Raw genomic sequence first — 16,003 nt, 5'->3', positions numbered from 1 at the left:
AAAATTGATTAAACCATTTGGATCATCACCTCAACTCCAGTAGAAGCCAATGTATCGAGTATATTAATTGTGTCCGTTGATTTTAGTTCAATTACAATTGAACAATTAGGTTAATTTTCATCATTCGCCACAATCTTTAGCCGAAACAAAAAGTTCAGCTTCAGGTGAAAATGTTGAGCTGATCTTGAGACTTACGATAACTTGGATCAACTCACCGAGAAAGGAATTGTTTTGTTTTCTTCCTTAAAGTTAACTTTTCCACCTGAATTTGATTCTGTCTTTGATTCGGTGTGTTCTGTGTTTCTTTCATTTAATTGTTCTTTTGAAAATTTAGCTTCTCTTTAATTGTGATTCCACTGATTGTCAACTACATTTGGAATTTGTTTACATTCATCAAATTATCTCTTTCTTTCATCAAAATCCGGATCCAATTTTCCATTTACTGGATCCATTGAGAATCAGCTTTTCTAACTGTGAGCTTGTTTTTCATTCATTTGCCTCATTTTTTTTCTCTCTCTTTCTCTCTTTTCAACGTCAGTTTTTATTTTCCTCTCCTTCTATTTACACCCTTGATCAACTGTTCACCATTAAAACGGGAGATTCTCAAATAATTAAGAATGTAATCCCTACAATCTCAACTTTTCCATCTTCAAAGAGCCTATGTAATCTTAGAGAAAAGGCTTAACCCTTTTGGTTGTTCTATTTTTTAAATTCTATTCTCTTTCATCAATCAATTTCTTTTTCTCTTTCTCTGTGTGTCTTTTTTGTTTCTATTTTCTGGTTATTCTGTTCTTTTCTATTCTACCCTCTGATTAAACAACCTTAACAATTGTTCTCTTCTCTTCTTCCTTCTCTAAACCACCACCATCATCACCAACAACAACAATCTCTCAGTGTGATTATATTATTTTGGCTTAAACTCTCTCATAATCCAACTTGTTGATTTGGATTAAAAACAGTGAATTCCCAATATGGCTTGTAGAGTAAGGTTGGTATTTTTTTTGTTCTTCTTTTCAGCCATTTTTATATCTTTTTTATATTTTGTTTATTTTTCTCTTTTTCTCTTTTTCTCTTTATCTATTCATTTTCTCTCTCTGTGTCTCTGTCTCTCTTTCAACGACTCTTTTCACTTTCAACAAAATCATCTGACATTGGAAACACAATACCAATCTGATTATAATTTGGAAAATCTAAAAGGAGTTCACCTAATCATGTTTTCGATGTTTTCATGGAAATAAGTAGACCCGGTAACTCGGCTGATAGTAAACCCTACATACTCCAACAATATCCTCATAATTTTAAAGATGAAGAGATCACCAAATCAGTGCCTCAATTTTGTTATCCTTGTAGAATTGACTCTCCAAATGTTTTACATTTCTCCTTTGTGCTCACCTCAATTGACAGTAAATGGAGCTTTGGATTCATCCGACATCCTCCACAACCGGGTGATACCTGCCTCCTACTACTCTCATCTCTACCTTGGCATGATACATTTTACAAGTTACTTAATTACATTGCATCACTGATTGCCAAAGATGATGTGAGTTTTGGTCACGATGCCCACTGATTTTCACAAATTCACCAATCACACATAACCAATTACCATCAAATTTGTAACTCTATCCTCATCTTTTTTTTTCTTCTTCTCTATTCTCTTAGACATCTCACCTGAATCGTTTTTTGGAAGCTCTCTATTTAACTCCAGTTCCTCAACCAGGATTATACCTTCAAGTAATTTATTCCGTTAACAATAGAAAACACGAATTCACTGCTCAATGTCCTGATCATCATAAAATCCCCAGCATTCCGGAAGATGTAAGAATGGGACCTTAAATTTGATCAACTAGTCACCCACACTGATTAGCGTCATGCAAATTTTCACTTAAATTTCCACATTAATATGATTCTTTTTCTTTCTTTCTTCCATTTTTGTAGCGAAATTTATCCGAATATTTTAATGCCGTCGACAGTAACAATATGATAACTATATTTGCCAGTATGTTAAACGAGAGACGGATTATCATTACCTCAAAGAAATTAAGTCGCTTATCCGCCTGTGTCCAAGCGGCCAACGATTTAATCTATCCAATGTACTGGCAACACATATTCATTCCTGTTTTACCTTCTCATTTATTGGATTACCTGAGTGCACCAATGCCATTCTTAATTGGAGTACCCTCATCAATTTTAGTTGTAATTATAACCCAATTAACTCAATTGATTGAAACCAATCACAACACAAATGAATTGTGATGATCAATTATGTTCATTCACCATGATCATGAATCTATCTTGTCTCTCTATTCAATATTTTAGACTTTTAAACACTCGGAATTTGGTGAGATTGTCATTCTCGATGCGGATGAAAACAAAATTACCACCCCTTTTGATGATGTCGGCATGTTACCAAATGAAATAGTAAGTTATCTCTCTCTCTCTCTCTCTATTGATACAAATCAAAACAAACATCAGCGAGCAATCAATCAATTTAATCAATTCAATAACTCATTTACAACCACTCACAAATCCAAGTTTTTGATCAAAAGTTGTATATTCATACAAAATGAATGAAGAATAATAGTTAATCAACCAAGCATGGATATGACCAAGTTTACATTTAAAAATTTTCTCATTCTCCTTAACTTAATTATAATCATGATCATGTTTACTTTCATTTCGATTGCAGAAGCGCAAAAGAAAAAGTTAGTTTTCATCTTTAATCTGGAGCGAGAATCTTTTCTCATCATCACAATCATCACAATCATCAGTAATCATGATTATCAACTGTAATCATCTTAATTTCATCTTGAAATTTTTTCCTTCTCATGATAATGTTATAATTATTATCTCTCATTATGAATACACCACCTTTGCAATAATTTTTGATTAATCAACCGCTTACTTATCCGTTAACATGGCTTAATTGCTTGGGTGGGTGGAAGGGTTAATTAGTGAATTGACTTTATGGTTTTAAAGGTGAATGATTTGTTAATTAGTGCTTAATCATCAAGGGACAATTATTGGCCTCTCTTCAGGTTTATCTTAATCAGGATCCGGAAAGATATTTGCTGAATTTACCCATCACCCTATTTGCGAAGGTGTTGAACAATCAAATCAAAATGAATCATATTCCTTAATTATGATCCACTTTCAGATTGGATTTTTCTAGAAACAAAAGTTTCTTGTTAATTTAGAATTGATTTTCATCGCCAACAACTACAATTAGGTAGAGTAATTGTTCAGGATTGTAGATACTTAATTCTGAAAAGAAAGGATTTATCATCTTCTTGATTGATTAACAACATCAATTAACAGCATCTAATTTTCCAATTAGATCTCAGTTATAATCAACCATCGTGATTATTTCTCATGGAATGATGAATGTACATTGTAACAATTAGACCATTGATTTGATGATTTTCTGTGTAAAATCATCACAGTTGATTTCAAATTGTGGAAAAAATTAATTGTTATCAGATTTTTCAATGATTATCATTGTATTAATAATTCAAGTTTAGTGTTTGATGAAAAATATTTGAAAGTTTGAAATGTAACCCTTCATGGTTAAAATTATTAATCATTTCAATCTGATTATTCTGAGTGATTAATCTTATCATTGTTTCAATCACAATTAATCATAGTAATCTAATAACCATTTAAACTTGAATATTAACCAATATCCTTGATTCATTCAATCACCATGCCTGAGATTATCTTGACTTAATCATTCACTCATTAATGGGCCACTATTATTTTACTTGAACAATGAATTATTAATAGTTAATTGTTGATTTAGTTAATTATCAGGTTAAGTTTTTTACTCTCCTCCTTAATGATCAATTTAAAAGCCAAACATGAATCAGCAAATAGTAAAAAACTTTTTCAGATTTTTCTTGTTCCTCTTTTGTTTCATCTTCTTTATTGTTATTATGGTCTCTCCCTCTTTGTCACATCTTCATTTTATTTATTGTCATCATCATCATCATCATCATCATCATCATCAACTATCATCAGCCCCTCCCTCCACCTCCTCTTTTATGTTATTATTTTTTGTTCATTTCCGGTTAACAATTGATGCTCAGTAGGTAACCAACACTCAACAAACTGTAACTTTAAATTGTTTACCTATCATAACAAGTATGGATAATGTATATTGTTAATTTCCGGAAAATCTAAATCATTTCACTCTAACAAGGATAATAATCATGATCAAATTAAGTCACAATCAGCATTTAATCAAATTGTTACTAATTGTATCACATGTTTTACAATAGTTAACCTTCAATGAGTTTTTTTGTTATTCATTTACCGTTAGTTGATTTTTTCTGACAAACTTTATGTTTACTTTTGTTTCAATGTTTTCCAATTTAATTGTTGTTTTCAATCAACTGGCTGATGTATAATTGTACTACAATTTAATCATGATTAACTATCAAGATATTGAACCCAATTGAACCTTAATTTTTGTCTACTATTTTCTGATTGTGTTTATATTTCCTTTTGTATATTGATTACTTACCTTTTCTTTGATTAACAACAGCAATCTAATTTTGACAATATATGACAATCAGTTGATTGTTTAAATTGAATGTTTTGTTAATCAATTGTTACCAATTCTATTCAACTTATACTACAAATTGTCCTTTTTTAAATTATTTAATTGTCATCTCACTTTTCTCAATCTTATTTGGCTTTATGCTGATTTACTGAATTAACTTAATGGTCGTTTAACTTTTTCATAAGTGACAATTGTGTTGATTGTAATAGTTTGTTGATTTACTTGAAGTATTTTTCACTGTTTGTTGATCACCTTATTGTTAATTAATTAGCTGTAAGAATATTAAAAGCTGCTGATTAAATAGGAAGTAATTGATTATTATTATATAACTTTTCACATGAAGAAAGAACCAGAAATTAAAAGTGAAACCTGAATTTTTATCATTGTTATATCAACAATTAGTCGCCATCAAGGGTTAATCATTTGTGTTTTTCCTAATATAATCTATCAACCAAAACTTAATTGTTACAATTTAACATTTTCCACAAGCAAAAATAACAATTTCACTACAAGAAAAAAATGATTAATGAACTAAATTTGTTTGGTAAACAGCAATTAATTGATTCAAAACCAATAATATTTGATTTAACTGAATGAATAGTTTTCAATAGATTCACATAAACAAGGATGATTTTATCGTTATTCATTTAAACTCAATTTTCATGGTTAATATTATTTGATTGTATAAATTGTGATTAACTCATCCATAATCATGATATTATTGATCATAATATTTGAAATGATATATTTCCTACTCAAGTTCAGGAAGTAGAAACATATCTGATTCTGTTGAACTTTTTTCAAGCTAATTGAATGAATCATCTTTATATATATAAAAGAGGGAGGATGAAGATAAACGTTCATGATGATGGTGATGATAATAAAGAGAAAGAGTTAAATTGAATATCCTTTAAGAAAAGATAATAAAAACCAGTCCATAAAATACTAAGTCAAGGTCATTATCATGATGCCTGAATTTCTCATGATTTTCATTTGAAATTCATGAGCCCTTTGATTAGAAATATCTTATCATTGATATGGATCAGTTTTCATTGAAAATAGTAAAGGTTATTTGAGATGTTTTCAAATGGATCCTGAATTGGTTTATATTTTTGTTTCTTCATTTGAATTGATTGTCTGATGTTTATCATGTTCATCATGTTTTTCAGTTGAATTGTTTGCTTTTTATTAACTTTTTTTCTTCTTCTTTTTCTTTATGTTTTCAGGTATCGTTTCTTAAGAAAAGTATGAAAAACAGTGGATCTCTCATTGGTGATGGTGTCGCTCGAACTTTTCTCAAAGCTCTGGTCATGTTAATCGGTGGTTACCAGAATGCTCTACGATTCCCAAGCGGATCAAAGATAACCTTTGACAAGGAAACTTTTGTTCGAACACGACCTGATCATATGCAACCCTTTCTACAGAAAATGTTACATTTACAGATTTTCCATCAGTTTATTGAAGATCGAATAAGAATGTTGACTAATGCAGAATCAATTTCAGATGAATTCGAGTTTGAAGTGAACATGTATGAAGAAGAGCAAAGTTCTCATCGTTTTCGAGCTCAATACAAGGAATGGCTTGGCCAGATGAAGAAAGAAGGTGGAGCTTTATTGAAATCGGTTAATCCAGCGGTAAAAAGTGCCTACAAACAAGTGAAAAGTCGTGGTAAACAAGTTAAAGATAAAAGTAAAAAGGCTTATAATGGATTCAAATTAAAATTACAAGATATTAATCGACCTGGTGAACCGGGTTTACCTCGATCAGCTCCATCTACACCTCGAGAATCTCCGACATCATCGACCTACTATGGTCTAGCTGATGAACCATCCAATGGTTCCGTCAGGAAAAGTGCCAGTGGCCTGAGTCTTGCCAAGCAAGGAAGACGTCAAATTGTCTTGGTAATGAAGAGAAATCAATAAATCATGTTATCAATTTTAAGCAACATTTCATTGTTAAATCTTACCTTGAATGAGATTGATTCATGGATTTTCATTGTTTAACAATCGGTTAATTGTTGTTTTTAATTTTTTCTTTTGTAGTCACCACCAGTTACTGGTTTTACCTCAAAGAAAACATTTTACGGGGATCTAAATCTACGTGATCCATTTTCCAAGGATAAAAATTACTCCTTGGAACAAGCCCCTGAAGCCTCATCTGAAGATTCGGAAGTTGATTCAGTTGAATACGAAAAATTACCAGGAATCGAGGGTTTAACATATAAACCAATCAGTCTTGATTTAATGGGAGAGTTACAAGAAGCTATAAAGGATTTGGATTAAAAAATTCATCAGACTATTCATCAAGTGGATTAATAAATAATAACAATAATCATAATCAATCCAATTGGGTAGATTTTCAATCACAAGAATCAAATCCAATTGTTAGTTCATCTTCATCCAATTCACAATCGCGTCGAGCAAGTTACAATTTACCGTTGCCACCGCCCTCTAAATCAATCAAATTTTCTCGTAAATCATCAGACACAAAAGAAAACCTTTTAATTACTCTTGACTCACCCCCGAAAGATATTGGAGCCATTTTTGATCCATTATTACAAAAGAAACACTCGAACCTTACTGAAAGTTCTGGTCATGTTAATTGGTGGTTACCAGGATGCTCTGAGATTCAGCGGGACAAAAATAACCTTTGACAAGGAAAATTTTACTCGAACTCAGCCCTGATCATGATGCGCAACCCTACAGAAAATGTTACATTCACTAATTTTCCATCAATTAATTGAAGATCAGATGAAAATTCAGAACTAATTCCAGATGAATTTGAGGTCGAGGTTGTCAAGTACGAAGATCAAATCTCTCATCATTTTCGAGCCCAATACAAGGAGCGGCTGAGTGAAGGCATAGGCTGGTCCCTTATAATTAAATCGACTAATCCAGCGGTGAAAAGTTCGTACAAATTAAGTTGTTGATTTAAAGTAAAAAAGCTCATCATGAATTTCGTGTGAAATCATCAGAACCTCACACATTATAAATATAAATTACAATTAGAAATGATAATCGATAAAAAAAAAGTCAATTCGGTTCAATTAAATTGTGAAAAAATTGTAACAATTAAATATTTTTTACTAATTAAAATGGTTATCACAATCAAATTAAAAGTAATTTAATTCAATCAATGAAAGGAGAGAAAAAAAAATATCATTTGTTATCAAGGAAAAAATGATGTTAATGATGATGAAGATAAATACAATTACGATGTTTATGTTATGTTAATTGTTGATTAATGAAATGATTTTAAGATAATCACTCAGCATAAATAATAATAATATTGTAAAGTTATTTTCTGAGCCAAATAAGATGAGGATGATAATGATGATGATGAGAAATGTATTTATTTATATTGGTCGGTTTTCGTTAGGACCTTGGAAGTGTTTCACCAATAATCAATCAAACTATCGTTTATTTGATTCACTGCGAGAATTTATTTATAGCAATTTTCTTGCTTAATCCTCACTTTCACCCAATGGACTAACAAGATCATCTTTTCAGATTAGATGATGATTGAGAAGATGATAGTAGGAAGATAACGAGAAAGTTACAACATGAAGTAGATGAGATGATGATGATGATGATGATGATTCTCATCCTTTATCATCTGCCTTTTCGCCACTTGCCGAGCCCATAAACAGTTCGTTATCATCAGGCTCTCTCTCTCAGTTTCTCAAACGTGAGTCCCTTGGGCACCCAATTTCAGTGAGATGTCAATGGTTGATTAATTAGAAGATGAGAAGAAGAAGAAAAAAAAATGGAAAAGACAAAATATTGCATATCTTTTTCTCTTCAACTGTTCTTTAATCATCTTCATTATCGTTCTTTTTTTTATGTTATCCATCACTTGTAAACACATCTTTTTCTCACTATATGACGTCTTTCCATTCACTTTTGATGTTCTGGGTGCATCCTCATCATTTTCATCGAGATCCTCATCTTTTAACTCTCACAAGAGTGAAGATTGTGAATTAGGGTGTCATCACAATCACCTGTTGATTCAAATGGTTCCTTGCAATAATAGTCGATGCTGAACGATTCGGATGACTCATGATGGTGATGATGTTGAGATGAAGTGTCAACGATTGCCGTTTCTGAGGATGAATCTTTCTTGGTGTTTGCTGAGGTTTTCCTCCATTTGGCTCGAGCATTTTGAAACCAAACCTATAAGAAGAGAGAGAAAAAGGGAGAGAGGGAGAGGGAGAAAAAAATACATACAGGAAATTAGATCAAAATCCATGTGCAAAGATGAAGAAAGGAAAAATTTGATTGAAATTACAAAAGAAATAAAGTTCTGAATATATAATCTTATATACGAAATATTGGAGATGACGAAAAGAAAACAAGAGAAAAAAAGTAACTTTGAAAGTTTTTTTTTCTGCTTGTTTTTGGGATGAAGATGATTAGGATGAAGGAAAATAATAATAATGATGATAATGATGAAGATAACAAGAAATATGGGGGTTGGGCCAAGGATTTTCAGGGAATGGTTATTTATAATATTATCTTGATTGACAGTGGGCTGATTATTAGGATCAGCTTATATACAAAAGTAACAAAAACAATATTAGTAAAGTTGATATTTGCTTAATCAAATTAAAACTGTCGGGGAGGAGATTAATCAAAGTGATGAGGATGATAAAATTGCTGAAAAAAATGATCATCTTCTGTCGTCATGATCATGAGGATGATACAGAAAAAACAAGACGATGATGTTCAAATTTATTCAGACAAAGTGATGATGGAAAAGCAAAATTTCCCGCCGAAAATGTTTACTAGCGAAAATATCTGGTGATGAAGTTCAGAAGAAGATAAAAGATGATCTCTCTCTCTCTCTCTCTCTCTCTCTCGCATGTTACATTTTCGTGTTTGTTTTGTACTTTTCCCCATGTCAGTGGTAATATGGTTTTCATCTTATCTTTCTAACAGGAACGAAGCAAAAATTCATGTTTTTTTCTCGAAAAAAACTTCTTATCTTCCCTCTTCATCCTCATCCTCATCCTTATCCTCCTTCTCCACCCATTCATCATCTTCATCTTCTTTATCCTTATCCTGATCACAGCAAAAACAAACATGAGTATCAAAAAGCATATGTATTACAACGTCATGATCCTCACTACTGTTTGACCAAAATCTTCCTCATCATCATCAGCTACTATTTCTGCATCATCTGTTAACATCATCTCTCTCTCTCTCTCTCTCCATCATCTTCATCATCTTCATGGTGCCAGACTGTCGCCATCTTTGTTGACTTTGTTCATATTTTTTTCTCCAACATTATTCCAAATAATAACTTTCACTAATGTTTATCCTTTTTTCTTTCGCTCCAAACAAAAAGCTATCATCATAATCTTCATCTTATTTACATCAACCAAACTATGGTCTCCCTCATCATCTTTATCCTCTTCTCATTATCATCATTTCAATATCTTACAAGGATCTGGATGATCCGAGGGATCAGCCGACACAATGATAAGATTTATTATCTCCAAACTAATAGTAGTTAACGATTATTATTAAATGGACACACTTTATGTTTACATTAGATACTAATTGCAATTTAACCAGCGATTAATTATCATAACAATAAGTTGACTGTAAGTTTGTTGATTGTGTTAAAATAACAATTAACTGTTGATAAGTAAATTCAAGTGCTCATATTGATAATATCACGGGGGTTATGTTAATCTTTATGATAACTTAATTTACATATGAAAAGGATTAACATTGAAAACTTTTTTCTTCTCATGATAATCTGATGATAGATTTTGCAAAGGAAAAGTTCAACATTCAATGTAATCATGATAAAGGTTCACAATTGAGTTCATCATGGAAAAAGTTATAGGTCGTTAATCATGTTACAAGTTATCATGAATACGCATGAATTTTACCTCTACCATGAGATGAAATTCAATTTCATGTAACATGAGTTTCTCAGCATTACATTTACAATTGAATTTAAAGGCAAATAATAAAAAAGGAATCACAATTTCAACTCTACAATCACAATCAAATAATCAAATAATCAACAATTTAATATCAATTTTATGAATCAATTGATGATAATATAGAGACAACATGACAACCTATACACTTGAGTAATTGTTTTCCTAAATCTAATTTAGTTAATCCAGTGATTTAATCATAATCAATATTTTGTTTCTCCAATGTAAAAGTTTCATGGAAATGTAAGTTATGTAGATTGTACTGAATGTCAAGTTTCGTCTACAGATATTTGTGGCTATCTTTGGATAACCTAGCACTCATGCTTTTCCACATGAATGTATAACCATGCAAGCGTGGATTAAAGGGGATTTGATAAAACTTTACTGCTATCAAAGTTAATCTATGCTTCTCTTATAGTCCTGTAAATAAGATCTACGAAGAGAGATAAACAACAAGATACAATATCGTTGGGGTTTTGTTTATGATCCTTCACCTACGGAAACCTTGTTACGACTTTTACTTCCTCTAAATGATCAAGTTTGAACCTCTTTCCAGCACAATCTGACTCTAAGTTTCACCTCATAGTCTAAATTGACCAGTCCGAAGTCCTCACTAAATCATTCAAGCGGTAGTAGCGACGGTAATAGTTTATCTGCAAATATTACAATGAAGATCAAGTAAATCAAATGATTCAAATGATAATATTAGAGTTTAAATGTTTGATTAATCAACTGATGTAATAGTTAATTGTTTATTTGTAACCACAGTTTACAAGGTGAGAGCTATTTGGTTTGGTGATTGTGCTTTTTAGTAATTAACTTTGATCAGTTAGACACTGAGCTTGATATTCAAATTGTAGTTGTAAAAGTTTGTTACTATCAATCAAAGTTACAAAGGTAATAAAAAAACAAAATGATATTCAGTCAACTTCCTATGTGCTACAAGCTCAGCACGCGTTTTGTTTTACTAGCACGCTAACACTAAGCACGTAATGATGATGATGATGATGATGATGAGAAAACGTTGAGAGAGAGTGTGAGAGATGCTAAGAAAAGATGAGAAACATTTTGTTACTTTTTTTTGTTTCGAACAAAAAACTTTGTCAATTCAAACAAGATGTTTCTTCATCCAGATGCCTGTGAAGCTGATGATGTCCAGTTGATGATGATGAGGATAATGATGAGAAGGATAAACTTTAAGAAGAAGAAGAAATCATCTCCCTAAGGCCATTTTCTCAGGTCATCCGTTCAAAGGAAAATAAAAGTTTCAACGATTATAATGAAAGGACAGTTTTACATTGTATTCACCTGCTCGAAGAGGACAACATCATCCTCTCCCTCTCTTCCTCTTTCTAATCAACATGAAATATAATCATAAGTTTTATCTTCCACAACCACCACCCCTCTTATATAATCATCTTTTATCATCAAGATTATAACTGTCCATCTAAATTAGCCTAAACATTGAGGTCAAATGGCTTAGAAAACAGTCAATATGAACAAAAAACTTAACTCGAAGTTAGTTAATCGCCTCTAAAGTGAAATGTTTTCCAGATTGATTAAAGTTCTGATTTTCACTGATTTACATGATATATTGACATGAAAAAGGATCATATAGTTTTCTTGGATGATGAAAAGATGAGATAATCTTATCTTACCTGTAAAACCCTCTTGGAAAGTCCAGTTTTTGCTGCTAATCCTTTTAAATCTTTTGCATCAGGATTTTGATTGATTGAAAAATAAGATTTCATTGTTTTTAATTGTGCATGTTTAAAGGAGGTGCGAACACGTTTACTTTTACTGCTACTTGAGCCATTGGAACTGCCACCGCCATTGGATATGCCGCTGCCTCCGCCGTGATTACCGTTTGTTGATTGTCCATTGAGTCCAGTTAAAGGGCAAGAAGATGGACTTTTATTTAATCCTAAACGAGATTCATGTAAATTACCTGGTAAAGAATCAATTGGACAACCTAAACCTTCAAAAAGGGAAAGGAAAAGTAATAGAAAGATAAAATAAAATGACTAATTAATATGATGAAGAAAATTGTAATTTGTTTTTTCTCTTCTTTCAAGTTGGAAGAGCAAGATGAGGATGATAAGATGAGCATGGAAATATATTAATATAAGAAATAGACGAAGCGAGATAAACTGAAATTGAAACTCTCTGAATGTGATAGAAAATTTTGATTGTCTAAATTAGATGAATAATTGTCGGTGGAGGTTTTTTTTGTGGTTGTAAGAGGAGTGGTGGGTGGAAAGGATAGATGATAAACTGATAGAGAGGATAAGATAAATTGGAATCGGAAATAAATAACACGGGGTGTAGATTGTTGTTATTCCGATGAGATGAGCCTTATAAGTTGCTGCGTGTGTCGTTGGATTATAAGGAGGGAGGGAAAAGAGAGTGAGAGTGAGAGTGTGTAAGAGCAGAGAGAGAGAGAGAGAGAAAGATAGAGATAGAGATTGGTAGGAGGTTGAAGGAGAGAGGGAAACCCATTGACGTGTTCACTCAAGGGACATTTATCCCTTGAGGGACAGAGAAGAGGAAAACAAAAGAGGGAAAAGAGAGAGAGAGATGAAAGATGATGATGATGATTAAGATGAAGATGAAGCCGTGCTGATTTTTTTGTCTTTTATCAACAGGCGTTTACTATTAGTTTTTCATGTTTCATCTTTTTTGTTCGAGACTGTCATTTGTTCAAAAAATGTCTTTGTTCATATTATTAACCCGAGGAGGAGGTCAACAAGGCGATCATGGGCTTTTTGAAACATTAGCCCTGTGGTTTCCATATGATATGGGAAGAGGGTGAGAGTGGCTGGTAGTTAGTTGTGGGAGTGGGACGAGGAAAGTGATAATCTAAACGATTAGAGTTCATTAAAAACACAATTGAGACACATGATAGAGAGGAGAGAGAGAGAGAGAGAGTTTGGTTTCAAATGAAAGCGAGAGAGAAAAATAAATGATGTAATTATATGATCTCTAATTAATTGTCAGAATTATCAATTAGTAGTAATTTAAATAACCCTAAATGATTGTCAACTACATGAGGTTATTAGAGAAAGCTAAAGAAATGACTTTATCTTCAACTAGATGATAGATTTGTTCACATTATCATGTTTGATGATGACGATGAAGATGATTATGAAAATGATGATGATGATCAATCAATTGATCGTCAAAATAATAACATTTCAAATGATGAAATACTTGTTGACTATTAATGAGCCACAGCTGATGATTAGGTGATTAATAACATGAGTTTTGTTTTTTTCGGTAATAACAAGATAAATACTCTGATATACTGGATACACCACAAGGTAAGGTTAAGGTTGATTGATTGATTGTTAAGGTGTTTAAGTTAAATTGTTAGAACGTTTCTTTTGGAATCAATTAACTCACCGTGGATATCATGATGGTCATGAAAAACATTGTTATCATTATGGGAAGATGAGGTTGATGATGAGTTTGTTGATGAGGTTGATGGATGTGGATGGAGTAGGTGAGAGGTGGGTGGTGGTTGATGTTGATTTTCAATTGAATGTGATAAATTATCACTATTAACATTATTACTATTGGTGTTGTTGTTATTATTATTGCACTCAAGTGGTTCCTTTTTTAATTTCCGACGAGGTCTTCCCCTGGTTGTTTGTCTCACCTGAACAACGGGTTCAGCTGATAATTTATGGTTAATTGTTGTATTGAATAGAGACTCAGATTTGATGTTATTACCGCCAAGAAGATGGTGATTAAGGTGATGAAGATGATTAGAAATTGTTGAGATTGGATTAGTTGAATTTAAAAGATTCTGTTGTAAAAGGTGAAGTGGTTGTTGGTGTGGATGATGATGTTGATGATGATGATGATTATCGTTGTGAGATAAATGATGAGGTACAAGGGGATGAAGATGAGGATGTTGTTGTTGTTGGTGTTGATGGTGATAATTGATTGAAAGTGATGAAGATGAAGGTGATGATAATGATGAGACTGGTGATGCTGATGATAATGATGATGGTCCTCGGTGATCATTGAGATTAGTTAGATTAAGATTGTTGTTGTTGTTATTATTATTTAGATGATCTAAATTTAGAGATTAAAGAAAAGTGATTATTTATCTTTGATTTGGTTGATCAATTGATTTTCTCATTTAAAAAACAACTCACATGATGAGAAAATCGTTGAATATGAAAGTGAACAGAAAAAAGGTAATCGTTAATCTTACCTCGATTTTGAGGACTTGTCGCAAGATAATCTCGTTTACAGAGAAGTCGATAATCGTCCAGAATGTACAGTTCGTCACCAGTGGACAGTTCTTTGTGACAATCGACACAAGTAAAACATCGGACATGATAAACTTCACTTAAAGCCCAACGGACGTAATCCTCAGGTGATATTCCTTCTGAACATCCAGCACATTTTTTACCAAATCGCCTAAGGTGATTTAAGAGAAAAAGACACAGAAAGAGAAAGAGAAAGATTAAAATGATGATGAGCATAAAGATGATAATGTTGATGGAAATAAACATGTTCTCATATGTGGATATCCAAATGATGAGGATGACGAAACTTTTTTTTTGAGAGAAAAAGTTGACAAAACAATAACAAGAGACACTAAACTTACTTGAAAAAGTCTTGTTTACAATATAATTTGTCGTCACGAGAAAAACATTTACCAGTTAGTTGGACATCACAATCAAAACACTTGACACAATAGGTGTGCCACGAACGGTCAAGGATTTTGTCCAGGTAACGGTCTGTGATGGGCTGATCACAACCTGCACAAGAAACCATCTTCATGATGTCAATGGTTAAAGGACTGTAGACTCAATGAGTAGATGATCAACATTGTGAGTAGATTGTGATTCAACTACGAATGCGTCAAAATTTTGGTTCACGCCTGTATTTCTGTTTCTCATACAACCAATCAGACTGGTTAGTCAGTATTAGAAGGTGGAGTTTATCCACTTTTACATCATCATTCTCATCTTCATCTTTCTCTGACAACAACAACAACAAAACGATCATCATGATGTTCAGTTGAGTTCAACTGAATTTACTTAAGAAACGGTCAACATGTTTTTACAAAAATCGAGAACCGAAATTCAATCAGTTAGAACTTTTTTTCTTCTTCTTCTTCTTCATATTTCATGATGAATTCTTGTTTCTTTACTAGTATTCTGAGGTTACATGGTGAAACTAAAGCATCATTGTTGTGATAGTTTATTGGTGAATCGATATGTATGATGACCGGAAAATGATCAATTGATTTGGACTGAAAAGATTGACTCTTCCTGTTGATTGAATGGATTCAGTATCATGTTCAATGAAGATATACAATTATAATTGCGAGGGCGATAAACATGATGACCTGAACTTGTAAATTTCATTTCAAGAATCATGATAATCATCAAAAGTTATGATGATTTATAAATATGATGATGATTGAGTTTCTCATCAATGTTTATTTACCAAAAGTGAGAGATGATATTTGA

General features: G+C 32.2%; 2 protein-coding genes across 3 annotated transcripts; one reads left to right on the top strand and one right to left on the bottom strand.

The window, feature by feature from the left end:
- Nucleotides 1-492: 492 nt before the first annotated feature.
- On the top strand, nucleotides 493-7,676 carry LOC128394459 (DENN domain-containing protein 1A-like). The gene is given in 8 exon segments (XM_053354786.1): nucleotides 493-988; nucleotides 1,198-1,540; nucleotides 1,660-1,815; nucleotides 1,936-2,193; nucleotides 2,317-2,418; nucleotides 5,785-6,459; nucleotides 6,601-6,820; nucleotides 6,823-7,676. Coding segments are annotated over 8 exon segments (2,160 nt in total). The 5' UTR covers nucleotides 493-971; the 3' UTR covers nucleotides 7,212-7,676.
- Nucleotides 7,677-7,891: 215 nt separating this feature from the next.
- On the bottom strand, nucleotides 7,892-15,398 carry LOC128394460 (uncharacterized membrane protein DDB_G0293934-like). 2 transcript variants are annotated; one of them, XM_053354787.1, is made up of 5 exons: nucleotides 15,133-15,398; nucleotides 14,734-14,942; nucleotides 13,914-14,591; nucleotides 12,170-12,489; nucleotides 7,892-8,730 (listed from the first exon to the last, which is right to left on the bottom strand). In XM_053354787.1, the coding sequence occupies exons 1-5, from the start codon at nucleotides 15,306-15,308 to the stop codon at nucleotides 8,509-8,511; spliced, it is 1,605 nt and encodes a 534-aa protein (XP_053210762.1). In that variant the 5' UTR covers nucleotides 15,309-15,398; the 3' UTR covers nucleotides 7,892-8,508. The 2 variants fall into 2 exon arrangements, with proteins under 2 accessions (XP_053210762.1, XP_053210763.1); XM_053354788.1 differs by having other exon boundaries at nucleotides 12,170-12,483.
- Nucleotides 15,399-16,003: the final 605 nt, after the last annotated feature.

The sequence above is a fragment of the Panonychus citri genome, unplaced genomic scaffold, assembly GCF_014898815.1.
Source record: "Panonychus citri isolate SS breed McGregor unplaced genomic scaffold, ASM1489881v1 Contig00139, whole genome shotgun sequence".
Classification (NCBI taxonomy): Eukaryota; Metazoa; Arthropoda; class Arachnida; order Trombidiformes; family Tetranychidae; genus Panonychus; species Panonychus citri.
Note: the sequence above shows the minus strand (reverse complement) of the source record. Positions and strands in the feature narration are given on the sequence as shown.